Source organism: Labrus mixtus, chromosome 22 (genome assembly GCF_963584025.1).
Source record: "Labrus mixtus chromosome 22, fLabMix1.1, whole genome shotgun sequence".
Lineage (NCBI taxonomy): Eukaryota > Metazoa > Chordata > Actinopteri > Labriformes > Labridae > Labrus > Labrus mixtus.
In genome coordinates, this window is record NC_083633.1 from 7,747,088 (window position 1) to 7,766,791 (window position 19,704).

At 44.7% G+C, this 19,704-nt stretch overlaps 1 protein-coding gene across 4 annotated transcripts in view; it reads left to right on the plus strand.

Annotated features, from left to right (window-relative positions):
* scube1 (signal peptide, CUB domain, EGF-like 1) overlaps positions 1–19,704 on the plus strand; it is a 96,193-nt gene that overhangs the window by 51,015 nt on the left and 25,474 nt on the right. For 2 of the 4 annotated variants that reach the window (XM_061029720.1, XM_061029721.1), the window contains exons 7-8: positions 3,538–3,627; positions 11,600–11,716. In XM_061029720.1, coding sequence (XP_060885703.1) covers positions 3,538–3,627; positions 11,600–11,716 — 207 coding nt within the window. The remainder of the gene's footprint in view (positions 1–3,537; positions 3,628–11,599; positions 11,717–19,704) is intronic. The other 2 variants (XM_061029722.1, XM_061029723.1) reach the window with 1 other exon arrangement.

Below are 19,704 nucleotides of genomic sequence, written 5' to 3' on the forward strand. Positions count from 1 at the left end.
TGTCAAATTCTGTGTTAGATTTATTTCAGGGTCAGTAGATATAGTTTTTTGGGTCCAGTAGATCCTCAAACCAGAGGCCCAGTCTGGGCCAGAGGCACTCACTTTAATGTTGGACCCTGTATTTTATTCTAACTTTACTTTCTTAAAACATATTAGTTTAAATTCAAAAGCTCTGATTCAGCAGAGTTTGGCCTAGCTGGATAGATTTGGATCTGATTTCAGATGGTGGAAAAAATCCTTAAAAATGAAGATGACAAAAAGAGCAATCGCAAAAAGATCACTAGAATCCAGGACTTTGAGGATTATAGTCTCTAAGGGCGACAATCTTGCCACATTCTCTAAATTGGCAGGAAGAACGTTTACCAAAACTCTGTCCCATTAGTGAGCTACTTGGGAGTCCATGTGACTTCTGTTTACAAGTTCTGGTTCATTTGTAATAGGCGGTGTAAACCTTAATGAAGCAAATAAAACAAAGTCAACTTTTCCATGTGGTTAAAACCAGGGACAACAACTAGGAGTGTGATTTAACACGTAGTTACATGTAAGCAGAGCAGATTACAACCACATGCACATCTAGAAGTGAAGTTTTTGGCTGTTGGGGTCACCCTCATGGACTGTGATGTCTTTTTGATATGCTGTCCTCCCTGCTGTGTTTAAACACTGGAAACACCTCTCCATCTCTGTTTGTGTATCTCTCTATGTCTTTTACCTTCACTGTTTGGACAGACTGCTGAGCTGCTTCTCCGCAGCTCCATGTTTTGACTGCTCCTAACCCCATTTTCTTTCCAGCTGCTTTTGAAGAAACACCATGAAGACAAACGCTTCAAAGAGGAAGCCAAACTGATGGCGATCAGGAACCCTCCTCTCCATACCTTCCAAATGTCTCGTTTCTTTTCTCTCTCTGTCTCTGTCTCTCTTCATACTTTGACGAGAGAAGGACCTCTGTGTCTGTGATCTGAGTGTCCCAACTGCTCTATGGGCCTACCTTTAAACCCCACCCCACCTTCCCTTCTACTCTTTCTATGTAGCGCTCTCCCTCTGCTCCTCCTCCTCCCTCCTCCTCCTCCTCCTCCTGCTTTCTGGTGATAGTACCTGATTGCCTGTCTTGTCTGAGCATACATGTTATAGCCGAATCGGATGGATTCTAAAGGCCTCAGTGCACAAGAGGAACTCTGGGTGGGGTCAGAGGGTGTTAGACTTGGACATCTCAATTGCAGCCTGATCTTAGGTTAAGCTCCCAAGAAAGCAAACCTTACCTGCTCCTCAAGCTCTCTCGCTACATCCTCATTCTCCACCTCCTCAAAGCAAAAAAAAAAACCAACTGGCTCATCAACTTCCAAAACCCACAATCCAACAGCAAAATGACCTCCATGACTCATCCCCATCCATCAGCCCCCTCTCTCGCTCCATACACCTCAATTAAAAAGGCAGGGACTTGCACCACTCACTCTTCTTTACTCGTATAACCTGCATGTGTCCACTCATAGTTGCCACATTGCCCATTTGTCTTCCACTACCTCTTTTGCTAACCCTTCCGTCCATGTGTCTGCTTGTCTGCTCGTTCAGCTGCATGGAAAAAAAAAAACCTGCACTGCATTTTAACGGTTTCTCTTTTTAATTCTGTTTTCTTACTACTTTTCTTTTATTTCCCCGTTTTGAATTGAAGTACATTTTTGTTGTTGCTGTTTTTTTAAGGGACCCTGTTCACCAGTGATTTGATTTTTAACATTTCCCTTCTAGCTGTAGTTGTAGTAAAGTGGTTTTACTCCCCACCCTCCCTCCCTCCCTCCTTACCTTCCTCCCTCCCTCCCTCCCTCCTCGTCCTGTGTAGGTCCGGCTCTCTAAAACGCTCCCCTCTCAGCGGGCCTCCCACCACCACTTAGTCCCACAGACTTTAAAGGAGCCAGTGGGCCCAGGGTACGCCTCTCTTGCCACCCCTTCTCAACCTGTCTTGCACTCGCATTTTTATCCTCCTCTCTGACAGATTTTTTCACACACTCAAGCAAGTCGTTGCTCAAAAGCATGAACACTGGTATGCACAAGCATTCAACAATCACACATTCACACAACCACATTTCACCCGTTAGCTGAGCACCAGAAAGCCTCCATTCATCCCCGAGTGTACTTCAGAGAGTACTTCACTTTGTCCATCAAGCGCCTGAGAGGAGAGAGAGAAAAACGGTAGTGGGCCGGGGAATGGAAGGGACATTAATTACCCCAATATCCAACTCCCCCCACCACCCTTAGGACTGTGTTTGTACATCAAAGCCCGCTCCTATTGCGGCTAAAGGCATCCATTCACAAAGAGATGCTCATTCAGGCCCTAATGACTCAGGCCCAATGAAAGGCAGACTCCCTTTCCAAGCCCCATCATCAAACCCACCGTCCCCAGCACCGCATGCATGCCATCTTAACAGCCACCGCCACCTTCCTCCCTCTCCCAAATCACCTTCCACAGCCCCCCCCCCCTCCCCCCTCCCCCCTCCCGACTCGACTGCCCAGCTTTGGGAACATGGTTTTTCCAGTGTTGACTGTTAAAGCCAGTTGTAATGTGTTCCATAGACAAACAGGCAACCAGCGCTGCCCCAGACTGCCTCCTCCTGCTTTTTTAGTTCTCTGCATGCATCCCCTCTCTTTAAAACCCCATTTCTCAGTGAGTGCACCCCTTCTTCCCTCATATTTCTCTCCCATTGTGGGCCATGATGGGACTGATTCAGTCTTTTTTTTTCTCTTCCTTGCTCTCTCTTTCCCCCACTCTGTCCATCATTCCCTCTCCATCATCTTGTCATTGCTCAATTCTTGGAGTACCTTACTCTGCTATCAGACCTCTTGGTCTCTCCTGTAGCACCCTTCTTTTTCTTCTTCTTCTACTTCTTCTTCTTCTTCTTCTTCTTCTTCTTCTTCTTCTTCTTCTTTCTGTCATTGTCACACTCTCTTTCCTTTTGCTCAGTCTCTGTGCCCACATTCAAGGCATTTTGTCTTGGAAATGTTGGACATCCTTTCCTATACTCTCTGTCTCGTCTTCCTGCTCCATCCTTGCGCAAGGGAATCATTGCTGACACAGCGTGGCTGTTTGATATGGAAGACAGAAACTCATCGGCAACAACAGCAATGTCTACATCAGAAAGAAAATGTTCCTTTACGTTACCCCAATCCCTCCCATCCCCCAAAACCCCAAACCTCTACCCTTATTTTTTCATAAATAAGCCCTAAACCTTTACCATCTCCCCTCCCTTCCTACCTACCTACCTACCTACCTACCTACCTACCTACCTACCGCTTCATTTTGTAAGCTACACACTGACTTGATCATTTTCATTTACTTTGTTTTGTTCTTTTGTTTGCTCTGAGGGATTTATCATTTGTTTGGGGATTAACACTCTAACAGGGATTTTGGCGCTTCTTCATCGCTTCTTGCTTCTTGGCTTTGGTTTTTTTTTTTTTTGCTCAAACGCCAAGAGGGGCTGAAGGTCTGGTCATTTGGGCTTCTCATTAACCTGCTGCTCACTGTTTGTCCCCTTGTCACTTGTGTTTTAGAGAAAGATGAGGCTGCAATTGAGAGCTCTGAGTTCAATGCCACGTCAGTAGCTGATGTGGACAAGCGGGTGAAACGGCGGCTACTTATGGGTAACTCTTTTCTTCCTCTTTCTATGTGTTGCCATGGCGCTTGTGCTTGTATCCCCGACTCCACTTCTCTCCGTTCCTTCTCGTCTTCCTCTCTCTGTTTTATTTTGTTGATTTCTTTATTGTAAACCTTTGATGCCCACTGTGTCCACTCCCACAGTCACAGTTTTGTTGCAACAGTATCTAACTTGATGGAGAAAAAGAGTTTGCTGTTTCTCTTTGAACCCTTCCTCCTTAACCCTACCTACCAAGTTTACAGACAGCTCTGAGGTTTTCTCAAGTACTAACATTCACTTTCCCAGTTGCACCTTCCACTCCAAATGTTTTATCTTCCATTTCCCCCTTTTTGAATACTCATGTTACAAAGACGGAGTACTTTACAGGCAAAGCAAAACCCCTGAAAATGTTGTGACGACGTTCAGTACCCACATTTACAGAACCGTTTAATAAAAGTCAAACTGCTTTTGGCAGAACATTCTTCATCCAATAATCATTAGAAGCGACAATGAGGGCAAGACTCAAATCAAACTTCACAATATTTAGTGCAGGAATGCTTTTGAAGACTTTCCTCTCCTCTCCGCTGAGGTTGGGCTCCGACTCCAAGAGTTTTATCCGTAATTTAACCTGCATGATAATCAGACAGGAAAATGGGTCTAGGATTTCTGTATGCTCCAATTCTTGGCAGATTAAAAGGGGTTTACAGATCCAGTTTTACTATTCGGACTGGTTGCAGACTTATTGGGATTTATATCTTTTTGAATAGAGATGACTTCATCCCCAAATACATTTTGCATGCACTAGATTAGAATAAACATAAAAAGTTGCCATATTGGAATTGGAAGTTCCTCTCTTCATGCGCATGATGCAACCCAATTTCAAAATTGGTTTGGAATTTACAACTTCTGCAGACTGATCTGGACCTTAGAGAATCATCTGTGAGGTTTTCCCGTTTGATCGAGGTAAAGTCAGCAGACTTGAAGACGTTATGACCAAATGGATGTGAGCCCCACCCCAAAAGAAGTTTCTTGTTTTAACCTCAAATCTCATTTAGGTCATTATCAGGTTTAGGATGTACAAAACAGTCCACAGCACTACTGATCAAATCTTATCCTATCCGTTTAAAATTTTGGATTTAACATCTTAAGCATGGATGGATCAATAAGAACAGTTCAAGTGTAACTGGAAGTTTCCACAGGATCCGTGTGCGCAGCGTTCCGTCTCCACCATAGTTTTGCTCCGTCCGACAGCACGCCCTACCCCACTAGGTCTGTTTTTGATGTGTAAGCCCAGCGGAGCGTAGTCATTTACAGCTGTACTCACAGGTCCATAAGATCACAGGAGCCCTACAAGATGACATGGGAATAAAGAGACCAACAACATAATGTTGATAAAATGATGGGATATACAATCCAGAGTCTGTATATTGTGTTTTATGAGACCTTGAGATGGGTCATGGTGTGTGCTTTGGAAACATGAGCATTAACTATGGAGGCAGCGATTGGCTCCGTACGGCACTCAGCAGACAAGGATCCTGTGGAAACTGCGCGTGATGAACTTGTACTTACAAACAAGAAGGAAGATTGGGATTTGGTTGACCAATGACCCTTACCCTGTCACTTCTTGCTCACACAGCATATTCTCGTTTTCCTGATGTCTTAATTCATCAAACCAGATTTCATTCTGTGTTCTTCCAACCTATTTGCTGTACAGAGTGAAGTCTTTTATACAACTTTTATCACAGCAGGTTCTGGCCAGTGAGCCTGGAGGAAAAGTAAAGAATTTGTTTCATGGGCGCTTCCTGCTCCCTTCTGTACTTCTTTGTCCTTCTCTCTTCTCCTTATACTGAATACTTTGTCTCCACACTGGCTTCATCTCTAGTTCTACACATCAATGTGAATGGGAAAAACCTTCCAAATTACTGAAAAATGAACAATCCCTAGATGTAGGTTTACTTTCAAATTAACCCTTGCACAATGAGATCATGGCCGACCTGAACATTAAGCAATGTTTAACACATTACAAACCTGATTTAAGTTTTGAAAAGGCTGTGTTGCTTCCAGGTTTCTGAATGTCTTCAGTGAGGTGTCCGTCAGGTTTATTTGTTGGTATTGCAAAACTGGGTTAATAAAAAATAAAAAAAGTTTCTGTTTTACGATCTTGTCCAAAAATGGGAATGACCACTGTAGGCATACAAGAACACCGATCATACACAAAACGTAATTCGTATCAATAATGCACAGGTCAAAAAGCCCAAGCAACACGTGTAGCATAAAGATTAACAAATTAGACCATCGCGTTTCTGCATTCTCTCTGATGAAGGCCACAAGCCAAGAGGTATCGGACAATTTTGTTAATAAAGTTGATCTCCATACTAAATGTGTTTCGGGGGCCTCTTCAAGTCTTTCACTCTTCATGCACCTTTGTAGTTGGTGAAGTTGTGCCAGAAAATCCCGCTCTGCTTCATCAATAAACACAAACAGAAAGAACAATACCATTTTCAACATCAAGTCATTCACTCATGTAAGCAGGTTGAATTGATATCGAGCCTTCCCCTGTCTCAAGCAAAGAAGTTCAAGTATATGTGTGTCTCATGAGTGAGGGTAAAATGGATTTTGAAATCAATAGAAAGATTGATGCAGCTTACAGCCTTTGCAGTAATGCAGGTGGCATAGTGAAACTGGAGGTGACCCAGAAGACAAAAGCTTTCGTTTAACCAGTTGATCTATGTTCATGCTCTCACCCCCCGAGATGAGCTTTGGGTAAAACCAATGACATCACGGATATGACAGACTGAAATTAAGTTCCTCTGCAGCTTAGATGAGTCTTTGAGAAAGAGTACAGGGCTAAGACATCTAGAGGAAGCTCAGAGTAGAATAACTGCTGCTTCTCACTGATAGAAGCCAGTTTGGGTGGTTTGGGCATTGGATTAGGACTTGTCCTGGGTGCCTCCCTTTAGAGGTTTTCAGGGCAGATCTAACTAGGAGTCGACGCCAGGGTTTATCCAGAACTTGCTGTAGGGTTACAATATCCGATCTGACCATGGAAAGCCTCAGAATCCGAGAGAGGGGCATCTGGGCTAGCTTGTTTAGCATCCTGTCACCATAATACATCTCCAAATAAGTGGAATGGAAGAAAATAGACACTACACATTATCGCTCAGCACATAGAATAAAAGTATCCTTGGGCAAGGCACTACAAAATAGTAGCTTGCTGACTTTGGTTTTGTAGCTTTTAAATCAGAGGCACATTTGCAATGCAAATTTTGTTAAAGTGCATATGCATGTTAATATCACTGAGGGCAACTTGGGGTTTAGTGTCTTTCCCAAGGACACTTTGACATGTCGACCGAGTGACGGCCAACTCCACCACTGACCCACAGCTGCCCCTAATGTAGAATAAAAAAACATTTTGTACAATTAAGCGCTTACTTACAGTTAAAAGTAAATGTATCAGTGGTCGTAAATTGTACTTTTTCAGTTCCACAAAAATGTTAAATTTGAAATCCATTGACATGGATAAACACTCCTTTCCTTTTGCGTTAAGATACCAACCCAATACCGACCACACTTACAGCTCTGTTTCTGGTGGTATGTCGGTTCTAATTAAATGTTTCCTCTTTGGTTACTCCATCATGCCTTTTGCGCTTGAACACACGTGTGTATGCATGTGACTGCAGAGAGCACTGAGGCCAACCTGGCGTTACATTGGCACAGCCCCGAACAGCATCAGTATGTTAGATTTGACACCACTATCAGTTTGTCTGCCTCCTCTGACACACGGTGCTCCAGTCTCTGCCGTCACACGGTGCAGACAACAATGCTGATCGAGACAAATGGAACTTGCACTAATAAAAAAGGTGCTGCTGAGACAACGATGGGCCGGGGGAAAGAAAGGGAGTGAGACGGAAATGAAAACGGGGAGGGCGGAGGAGAGGAGGGAGCGTCGGGCAAAGTGATGAAAAGTAATACCCAGACGTTTGATGAAGCTGATATGAAAGGATAGCTAAATAAAGGAGCCTGATACTGGACACGTGTGGGCAAAAGTGCCAAACTCTGGATTTCAAATAAACCATCACCTCATACTGGTGGAGCTGCCGACATGTGTGTGAAGTATTGGTGTATCTGTGTGGCTTGATTGCAGACCAGAGTCACGCTGACTGACAGCCGAGTTATGTGGCCATCACAGAGCAAAAACAGGGAACCCGTTGAGTGCTGAAAGCTGATCGTGCCCCCTCTCACCTTTTTACAGTAGTGGAGCATTTGCTGTGACTTGGAATGATGCTTTAGTATAAACAGTGACATGGTTTTCTCTCATGCTCCCCAGCTTTTAATCAATAGAACATGTGTCCTCCTCTCATGGAAAAGTGGGGTTTGCCGAGGTCAGCGTTTCCATGCAAGGAGTGTGATGGACATGTATATACTTACCGTCTTCCCTCTCATTCCTCGGCTTCTTGCTGACACATTGTAAGTCCTACACATCGCTCGTTACGGGCTGCAAGAGGAAAGTTGAAGCCTCCCTTTGATTTAAATTGCATAAAATAAAAGGCATCATTTTGATGAATTTGTTCCCAATCACAAACAAACAAAGCTGCAATGCAGGCAATGATATCTTTTCGGGGACATGTACCAATAAAAAGTGCATGTATCTTCCACAGGCACAGCTTGTGTTTGAAATCACACACTTTGTCCCTTCTCTCTACCCTTACAGGGAGTTCTCTGTAGTGGACAATACAGTGCACACGTTGGCACAATCAAAAATCATGTGGATACTCTCCCCTGCTGCTGACAGTGTCCTCCTCGTTGTCGCACAACTAAAAGGTTCATCAATGCTGGCTTGAGATCCAATAAATAACGGAGGTCATTTCAGTGATTAGTAATATTATTATGATGGTACTTTTACAAAACGCATTAAATGTGTTTGGGCGGCAGTAGCTCAGTCTGTAGGGACTTGGGTTGGAAACCGATGTGTCTGGTAGCTGGAGGTCACTTCCCCAGTACGGTCGAGGTGCCCTTGAGCAAGGCACCGAACCCTTAACAGCTCTGGCGCACTCCCTGTGTAGCAGCGCCACACTGACATCGCTCAATTAATGCACGTCCACAGGTCCTGTTTTACTGCATTTAAAAACTTTTACTTTTTATCAAAAAGGAGTTTCTAGTTGTCAGTAAAAAATGCCCCAAGTATGGGGCCGGATAGCCTAGCGGTTGTGTCGCGAGCTGCATGTACAGAGGCTATAGTCCACGCTGTAGCAGCCATTGATTGGGGTCCGACCTCGGCCCTGTGCTGCATGTCGTTTCCCACTCTCTCCTCCCGACGTTTCCTGTCTCCACCCCAAATATGAACCTCTCTACCAATTTGTGTTCACGCTGGTAGCGCTCCTCTCGTCCGTCTCAGAGCAGTCAAACAACACTTTTCAAAACTCTGCAGCGTAATGCATGATGGTATATTGCTTTAATAGTGACCATAGGTTGTACACTACTTTTCACTATGCATTGCGGGATACAATGAGTCCACTATATAGAGTTTGATAATGCTCACTAACGATTCAGACAACACTACAAAATGCCAAATATAGTGAATGGTGTGTGATTTCAGACACAGCCACAGTTTGTGTCTGATCTTCATGGACCAAACCAGTTCAAGTTTACCCACCGATTTGATCTACTGCTCCTCTTTATTCTTTTTTTCTTTGGTTTTGTGACTTTCTTAATCTGTACCTCACGATAGCAGAGCAGACAGTGGTAGACAAGTCCCTCTAATATTAGACACAAGGTCATATGATCAGGGTTTCTTTTTGTGTGTGTGTGTGCATAATCTCAAGTAAAATGGTCCAAGAATCATCCAGCATTAAACCAAGAAGGACACCACTCTGTGATTAGCATTCACAGAGTGGTGTCCTGTCCGCATAGGAGGAAAACTACATACAGAAATATGCCCTGACAGAAACTTACTGACACACACACACACACACAGAGCAGGCTGAGACAGAAATATGCAGGGTTAGATTGAGGGTGTAAAAGGCTTGGAGAGGGGGCTGAGGGGGAGGGGGGCTGAGGGGGAGGGGGGGGAGGGGGGGGGGGGGTACCAGAGGCTTGTCCAGCATATCAATCAGGCTCGGCGGCGGTGCATCTGTGTTGCCGTGCTCAGTCTGGCCCTCGGGCTGGGCTGGGCGTGGTTAAGAGCGAGAGGGGCCTGAGCAGGACTGTGCTCACCCTCAGTTAATGATAGGGCCCACTGTACTCAGTATAAATCACTCTGACCCATAAACACCACCTCCACCCACGTCACCTCTGCTCACATACGTGTGGATCTGTGTACACCTGTGCAGGCCCATGGGCCTCAATCACAAGTTATGAAGAATACACATTTTCACACGGACCCAGAGAGTAGACGGGGTCTCCTGTTATACCCCACAGGGCCAATCAGACAGGCTGCCTGGATGATGGAGAGCCTCTCCTTCCAGCCTTCCTTTCTCTTGGCTGTTTTTCGACAAAAAAACAAAAACCTCCCTCGTCCTCACTCTAAAAAAAAAAAACTCTTCAAAACTTGAAAACTTGTTATCTGGCCGCAGATCTCCTCAACAGAGAGAAATAAATCATGACAAAATGCAAAGTGACGACCACAGAGCTTTGATGGATAAACAAGCGGCGGTTTGAAAACAGATTCAAAAGAAGGAAAACGCCATGAGATTGATGTTGTTTGGAGCTGCATGAAGAAACACAAACAAATCTACAAACACCGTGCTGTTTCCTGATAGAAAGCAGCAGCCATTTTGGCTCAGATGTGTTTGTGACTGTGCATTCTGAAAGGGCATTATGCTAATGCCCTGACCTCTGGATCTGGATGTGTTTGCCAGCCTGAAAGGGCTTTTCCTGCTTCCCTTCTTTTACTTCTCTCAAACGCACAATCTCCTGGCATTTTAATTAAACGGGGAAAAGCTGCCAAGAAGGAGGGGAATATCCTCGATTGAGATGTTGCTGTCGTCCAGCGAAGGTCCTTTGAATTCCAAATGTCAACTTTCACGGAGCTGAGCAGCACTTCTTTGATGTCGCAACGTTTTACTCAGTTTGGTTCCTAAAGGAGATAGGAGTTAGAAAACAGAAGTGTAACAACATTTCTCAGCAGCATGTCGGACTTTCTCTGAAACGACTGAAGTCAAACCCTCGAAAAGCAGAACAGTCACTAAGTGAAACTGCCTTATTAGGTGTCGTTTCATTGAATCCCTTCAACAAACACAAGTTAACGTCAAATTTCAGCCTCCTCAGCACTTCTTGAGGGCCCGTCGGGAAAGTGTGTGCTGAGCTTAGCTAAAGCAACAGCGGCCAGGCAGGTGAGCTAGAGTTACCATGAGCTCGTGTTTGCTTTGGGATCAGCTCAGGCAATATTCACAAGTCCGAGCAAACTTTATCTGCGCCGCGTACAAGAACATTTTTCTGGAGGAAAATATACACGCCGGTTTCACGGTGTGCTCGAGACTTACTGCACTCAACTTTGCACTAACTTTATTTTTCTATCGACTTACCTTAACCCTACCTTCTTCTATTTGTGTTAACTGATTTCTTGTCACATTTGTAGAAACGGGAGCGACCTTTGGGCCAAAGAGTTCCTCACCCTCCTCCATCAGCACAGTGTCATGTTGTTCTGTCTTCTTTAAATGACTACTGATGAATATGACAAATGTATTTATCACTTCTATATTTAAAAAAAAAAAAAATGTCTACCCTCTTGAAAACATGATGTTCTGATGTAATTTCTTCATCTGTGTGTTGACAAAGCTACATGAGCAAACACAAGGATACACTTTAAGTTACTGTGTTGTTGTTGGATTGTGTATTCTTGTCCTGCATGAAGCTTTGTTTCCACCACATCAAAGTCATTGTCTCTGTATTTCTTTTCAGAAGCAGGGGCCACATGTTAACACACCCCCTTCTTCTTCTTCTCTTTATCTTTTTTCCATCCCTGTCCCCGCCGCGTGCAGAGACGTGCGCCGTGAACAACGGTGGCTGCGACAGGACGTGTAAGGACACGGCCACAGGGGTGCGCTGCAGCTGCCCCGTGGGATTCACCCTGCAGCCCGACGGCAAAACCTGCAAAGGTCAGTGAATGCATCGCGGTGTGGGAGCGTCACCTAGCTCGTTCTTACTCTTTTTTTTCAAATGCAACAGCTTCACAATATGACGAGGTAAACGTCTGTCCTCTAGCTCGTTTGTTTGTTGAGCTGTAACACACTAAGGACGAGTGAACATTTGTTTGTGTTGGCTATCTGGGGAGAGAAATATTTTATAAAGGAAACAGGAGTAAGTCTAACTCATTTTGACTATTTTTAGACCCACAATGTCCGTTACATGTTGTGTCTAAACTGTAAAGCAGCCACTCACCTCCAGTCGGCGCTGTAGCTCCCTTTAATGCCGCCTTCTCGTCTTGCTCTACAGCCGTGATTGAGACATGCACATGGACTGACAAGATCTGGTAGCGCCGACAATATGTCACTATTTTGATCGAGGAAAATTAAGTCAAAGTTGTATGTGGTCTGTGTCGGGTTTAGCTATTTTTAAACCAATCGACTGGAGCGATGCGTGGCCACACTCACCTCAGACACGTGGACGTCAAGCTGCATCAGGACGGAAACATTGAGGTGCTAGCATTGCTAATGCCAGCCAATCAGTATGCCATCGTTTACCCGGAGACACAGTGAACCAGTGTTCAGCTGGTATAATAAGGAATTATACAGTTATTTTAGTGTGAGTTGCAGAATAACCTTGAAAAACCAAAGCTAAAATCAAACCGTTTTCCTGAACAAGCAATTAGTTTTTGTTGCCTTAATGTAATCAAACTGAGACGGTTAAACATTCACCACATGTTATTTATTGCTGCTCATCTAGAACACTTGAAATGTGAGATGAAAATCTAACTGGACTTTGGTTTTAGCCAAGTTGTCTGCTGTATTTTTAGGGTCTAACTGGATATTGCCTATTTGTTATTGCTTACTTGACTGGCCAAAGCTGTGACTTTTCTCTGATGGGTACAGGGGTTCCTTTGTTCAGATTTTGAGGATGTGGGCCAATAACCAAGATTTGAACTGGGAAATAAGACTGCGTTGCGTGTGTCGGACCTGAAAGTCTCCTGTCCGGGTCAATGCATCGGCCACTGTGTGCACCTGAGTCCGCTATGTTTGGTATCTGAGTGATCGAGGGCCAAAAAACCCCAAAAACATCCGCTTCACCTCCGGCTCTGGTCGCGGTCACTGCTGCCCCCGCCGATGCTTCTTGTTGTTGATTTTGCCGCTGAATGTCTCTCCTTGCTTCCGTCAGCTCTCCGGTGACGTCAATGACGGTTGTCTGAGGAGAAGGTCGTCACAGCGTGGGCCCTAAACATCCCAAACCTATTATAGTGTTCTGGCTTTCTTCTAAACAAACAACCCTCTGTGAATGAGGCCGACCTGTGGCTTCAAACAGACTCAAATACTGAGCGTGCTTTCTTTGCAGGCAGCGCTGCTTTATCCTTCAAGTGACCAAACAAAGCAGGAGTGACACGTTGTTGAGTAGACAGGAGAGGGTTGGCTCCAGGTCCATGCATACAATACAAGAGTTATTAGATGCTGTAATTGTCCCTCCTGTTCAAACTGTCTTAACATGATTCAAATGCAAGAGTTTAAGGACCAATTACAAGTCCTTATTTCCTGCAGAAATGTACGTCATTGAATCTACATGAAGCATCAGGTTCTTTAAAGAGGAGCAATGTTTTTTGGCATAACTTTTGTATTTGTGTCGTCACACCATCAAAGTTAAGCCAGGGAAGCCTCGCTACAAAACTCAATCACATCTGAGCATGCTAATGAACCGAGCTTAACAGCAGAATTAAAACGGGTTGAAGCCTTGTACCAGAAAAAAAGTTTTCCATCTCCATCCTGGAGCTTAGTTTCCCAGTCAAGGCAACTGCGCAAGGGCTTAAGTTCTAATGAAGCTTCTATGGAGGAATGCAATCTTTAGGGCATGGTTGCACGGCGATGAGTGACATGTGGAAGCAGCTTGGTATCACCTCAGCTGATTCTGTCTCTGAGTTGCATTCTCAAGTATTTTTTATCCAGTTTTTCAAACAATTCTTAATGCAAAGCTATCGGTATTTACTGTGAGAAGGATAAAGAAGCTCCATGTTTGTATGCCACATTTACATGTGTGGTGTCCTCCTCCAAGAAGAAATTTAGCACTGATTGCTAAAGGTCCCACGTGTTACACTCATGGTCAAGGAGGTATGATATATGCCGGCTACAAAGTGATGGTCAGGCGACAGAGACACGCCTAAATGCACGGGGAAATCCCTGATTGATGTGTGCGTGCTTAATAGAGATACATGTATATTCTATACATTTTTGTTATTGTGTGTGTGTGCGCACATGTGTGTGTGTGTGTGTGTGTGTGTGTGTGTGCGCTCTGGAGCATGTGGGTTTGCAGAATGAGTGTCAAGCAGTTTGAGAATGTGGCATGTAGGTGTGTGAAGTCCTGGAGCCGGAGCTGTCTCAGGCCTGGCAGGCAGACGATGCGTCGGCAAACTTTGAGATGTTTGAACAGTGAGGCCCACGCAGGCCACTGCAGTCTCTCTCTCTCTCTCTCTCTCTCTCTCTCTCTCTCTCTCTCTCTCTCTCTCTCTCTCTCTCTCTCTCGTCCTCTCATTCTTTCGCTTTCATCAATGGCACACACACTCACACAGACTGCACCATCCAGCTGCAGGAGCACTAAATACAGCAAACGACCGACAAATGTGCTCAACCCAAAAAAAACAGAGTATTTTCCTAATTCAAAGCACTTTGCACAATAATCAAAGTACTTATTATGAAAATGTTAGAGTGCTTCAGCTGGCTGATTTATGCATCAGATTAACATATCAATGTTTGTGCATCAGAAAAGTTTCTCTTCCTTTTGTCCTGTAGGGATTCAAATGAGTCCTTTGCTTCCCTTGCCTGCGTAACATTGATGATTTTTCCTGACCTTAGCGACTTCATGTTTTAGTCCTTTTGGAGGCAGTAAGTCACCTCTGAGCTGGTGTGTCACACTGACATAACCCATTGTTTCTCTCTCTCCCTGTACCACCCTCCTGAAGCCTGGAGCTCAGCATGCTTGCAGTCACCTTATTAGTTTTTTCAAGTCAGGTTGATCATCTTTGGACAACAGGGTGGCGCTGTAGAGAAGCAAGGAGGCTAGCAAAGGGCAAGGTATGAAGTCATCCTCTATTCCAGAGGATTATTCATTACCTTGCAATTTGAGGACTCCTGGTCACTGAACAGTGTCTTCTCTGCAACCGTCCTTATGACAAATACATTTATGACAAGCACTAAAACAACTTGCAGCAAGCTATGGTTAGCATGGACATAGTTTCAGATGTTAAGGGGTAACATTTTAGCACATTTTTCCTCATTGGAAAAAAACTTCTTGGACACATTGTTAGTGCAGATAACCACACAGTGAGTCATGTATCTTTTTCCCCTTTGAGCACTGGAGGACAGTAAATTGAGGTCTTTTTGGGCCCTGCCTTAAACAGCGACGCTAACGCTGCTGCCACCACTGAGGCCGATCGATTACAAAAACCACAGCGACAACATTTTTCATGGAAAGACAGTACAGTACTGAAAACGAAAAACAATCGGCATGACGCCATCTCCTTGTCTCAGCCGTCCTTTCTGCGTGCTCGTCTTGCTAAGAGTCTCGTATGACTGAAGTTGCACGCTGGGAGAACATCTTGTCCACTGCCCTGATGGCAGTGTGAAGCCCGGCAGCCGGTTCAAACACTTCCACTCTGTCTCCTCAGGTGATTTGTGTTCCTGACTGAACCCAGCATTTACAGTGCTGGAAAGATGAAAAGTTTCCTCTCTCTCTCTTTTTTTTTTTTTTTTTTTTTCTGGGTCTGAGTTGAGTGGGGAAGATGGATAGGAGTACAGTCCAGCTGTGCTCCGCCCACATAATTTGGCTGTGAATCAGCCCCCGGGCTTCATAAATCCCAAAGTGAGGATCAGTGGTGGAGGAGCTGAGAGACACGGAGCAGGCAGCAATCATCGATCAGAATCTATCACCCGGGCACTGAGCGGGAAAACACACACTCACACCAAACCTCTGTGCACACACGCTGAGCGTACTCTGCAACATTACTGCAGCGGTTTGGGACTCGACTAGACTGTAGAAAGTGCAACTAGTGTGAGGTTGCCAGTCTGAACACCTGAACTCTCTGACCATGACTGTCATCAGCTCTCCTTGTGTCTCAGGTGTTCACTTTTAGCTCTATCATTTCGCTGTCAAGCCATTCCTCCCTGTTGGAGTTTCCCACATGTTATTCCCCACTATCTCTCTCTCCCCGATTTCTGACTCTATCCTCTGTCCTGTCTGTCCAATCAGGGCATGAAAATCCCCCAAATAAATCTTCAAAACGTCTTTTGTTTATAGACGAAGTCTGCGTCACAAGGCGTCCTGTAACCTTGGCAACAGCATGCATAGGTTGTGAGAGAGGTAACTGATCAATATCTCTGACGGCTGAATGCAATACAAGCGAGGTTATATGTGTGTGTGGACTCTGGTGGCACATGTAATCACAGTCGTGGGTTGTAGTGGAGTGTAGTATAATTCTCGGCTTTTAGCAGTTTACTGAACGTAGCAGTTAGCGGCCGGATAAGTGCCACGCTGTGAGGTGGTCTCATCTAATGTGGCACCGGATTGCTTGATAGAGACAGACAGCTCCCTCGCCACCTCTCTCTCTCTCTCTCTCTCTCTCTCTCTCGCTCTCTCTTCCTGTCTGTGTCTACCTCGCTCGAAAGCCGAGGGGATGTGCCCTGTCGTGCCTGTCTATCATAATCATTTCAATATAAACTATGTAGGGCATGTTTAAAACCCACCAGTCTGATAAACGCCCTTTCATCTGCGCTGACAGACGAGGCGGTTCAGCCTCTCACGATGACAGACACGCCAACCAGAGGAGGCGTTTCAGCACAGGGCTCTCGTGCCGACAACCGGCTGAGTGAGAGAGAGAGAGAGAGAGAGAGAGAGAGAGAGAGAGAGAAACGGAGGGAGAGATGGGAAGGAGATTTTTTTCCTGAACAGTTTCCAGATGTTTGATTAGAAGGTTCACAATGAAGGTTGGATGAGTTACCGTGTAAGTGTGTGTCCATATGTGCATCTGTTCTTGTGGGTTAATTAACACATATCATCTAAGTCTCTATTTTGTGCACATAAGAGCTCATTGTAGCTTGTGTGTGTGTGTGTGTGTGTGTGTGTGTGTGTGTGTGTGTGTGTGTGTGTGTGTGTGTGTGTGTGTTTCTGTCGATAGCGTGTGGTCGGTGTATTGTCTTGTACGGTGCTCAGAGTGTATTGGCACCTGAGACACGTCCTCACTGGCCTGCATTCCTCCTCTACCTGAAAAGTCCTAAAACACACACACACACACACACACACACACACACACACACACACACACACACACACACACACACACACACACACACACACACACACAATGATCTTGCGCAGACAAAGACATGATCACATCCATTTACCAAGAAATGAAAAGACTTCTAAATCCAAACCAACATGATAACCACTTGTGCATAGAAACATGCAGACAGTTGTTCACGCTGGATTTTTTTACATTTCTCATTTGAAGTTTCCTTAAAGTCTTCCCGAGAAAATTATCAGTCATGTATTTTCATCCTAGTTTTTTGGGGGGACTACTTGACTTAGTTAAAGTCACACTTTATGGGACGCTGTTGACCCAGTTGTTAGGGTGTTCACCCCATGTACAAATACTGTAGTCCTCTTTTTTCTTAATTCCATTGTTTTGACTCAGTTTATTTGTATGGCTAAATTGAAAATTAGCATAAAGAAATTTACAGAATCTCAAGGCTTCACGAGAAGAGTCTCGTCTGGGAATCTCTGAACTTTTGCAGATGACACAGGTAGTTTTGTTGCTTGGTCATGTTGTGACCTTCAACAGGCAGAGAGGGATGGTTGGAGTCATTGGCATCAAGTCTGAGGACGATCACTTTCTGCAGCCACACACTGGATTCCTCCCTCCTGGTTGGGAGTTAGTTGCCGCCCCATGCAAAGCGTTTAAACTGTCCTGACCTTTTTTTTATGAGAAGCTTTGTTGTCAGCAAGCACTTCACTGGACCATGGAGCTGAACCTGAAGGCAAAGCTTAAGATTTTACCATTCAAGTTATTTTCAGATGAGAGTTATAAAAACGGATGGATGGATGGTTTCCTTTTTGTTTCTCTTCCAAATAAATCTGCTGAAATGTGTGATTTAAACCCACAAAGAGCAATGGTCTAGACCCGCCCTTTTTGTGAAGTGTCTTGAGATAACATTGGTTTGAATTGCCGTTCTACAAATAAAGATTGCTTGATTGAAAAGTTTTTGTAAAGTAATTCACGTGTTGGTGCAATTTGTCTCAGTAGTGTCTCAGTTGGGAGTCAAAGATCAGGACCTCCTTAGAGTCCTCATTTGTCAGGTGCTTTCGTGAAGTCATAACTGCGTGGTTTTCATCACCTTACATGACTGCAGCATGGTAAGCGGGCCCTGTTCTGGCCCCCGGGGGCCCCCAGATCGCTGGCTGTTTTATTGTTGTGTAAAACTGAGAGTTTCCCTTGGCCCTCGTGCACCCTTTGAGTATTTGTTATTAAACTAAGTCAAGCGTTGGGGTCGTTTAATACCTGAATAAATACACGCTACCTCCCGGCCTGATGTCTGTCCTCTCCACCGGCAACACCCTAAGCAGAAAACCAACTCTCTCCAGGAAAACTAGATCCCCTGTACTCGGTCCGTAATTATTTGTACAGGTTTGGGTTTCTGCAAATGTATTCACTTTAATTGCTTTTCACTGCAAATATTTGGTAAAACTATATTTGGTAAAACTCTCCACTGTGTGCAGCTTGTACCCTGGAGCTATGAGCTGCACATTCCTACAAGCTAGTCTAAATGTGGCTCAAGTGACAACGCTAGAGTTTTATTCTTGGTCAGCTTGTTTGGGCTCCCTCTTCCATCTCAGTGTTTGTCTGAGGAGGGAGGCAGCCGGATGAGCCGCTTACATAAGAGCCTGAGCCTGGGATTGACCTCTGGATGCTGCTGTCAGAGGTGAGCAGTTAGGGTTCAACTGCTCCACCCCCATCGATGGCAGTTTGTTTAAGCTGCAGTGCTAATCAATCAGGTCGGTCGGGGGGCTTTATCAAGCAGCTGAGCCCCACAGCAGCATTGTGGTCTCTTCTGGAGTTGGGTTTCTCAGTCCAAACACTGGACTTCTCAAACACAGCCCCAAAGCTCACAGAGGAGCAGGCAGGGGGGGGGGGGGGGGGGGGGGGGTGGAGTGCTTGTTTCCTTTGGCCCAGGTGGATGTTAGTTAGACTTCTCTTTTGGCCCTCAGCCTGCAATGTGGCCAGAACAGTTCACTTCCAAAAGATCTACTCTGGATTACCATTCAACCAGTAGATCTGATTACATTCCCCTCGTGAAAGATGCTTACATTTATACCACTAAAATATTATAGTTGTCAAGATTTCTGATTCTTCAGTCCCTTTCAATACCACCAAAAATGGAGAAACAGTCTGACGCTTGTCTGAGGTGTTAAAGCTGGTGTATCTCCCAAGCCATCAGCTATCATATCATGAGGATTCAGCCTTTTAGGTAAATGGCTGATATTTGCATTGCATGAGTCATTTTTTGCAGAACCTTACTGTTCCCTAGAAAAATAAAAAGTAGCCGCAGTCAAAGACATCACATCCAAGTGGAGAGATAATGAGACTGTCGTGTTTCTCGACAGATTACCAACAGGTTCCTCTGTCATGTCTGAATACCTGCCTTTAATTTGTCATCTCCTTGAGCCCCTCAGAACTGATTTAATGGCGTCTGATTGAAGAATGAATACCACCAACTTCTTATATTGATGCTTCCAAACTTGCAGTTTTTTCCATTGCTGTAGTTGATGGGAACGTGCGTTCATATTTTTTAAGATTTTCTGTAAAGGTTTGCTCTTACCTTGGATAGAAACTTGAATCCTTCCTGGCTGAGGTCAAGACTTTAGTAAAAAATATCAAATAAGGTTGTCAGCACTT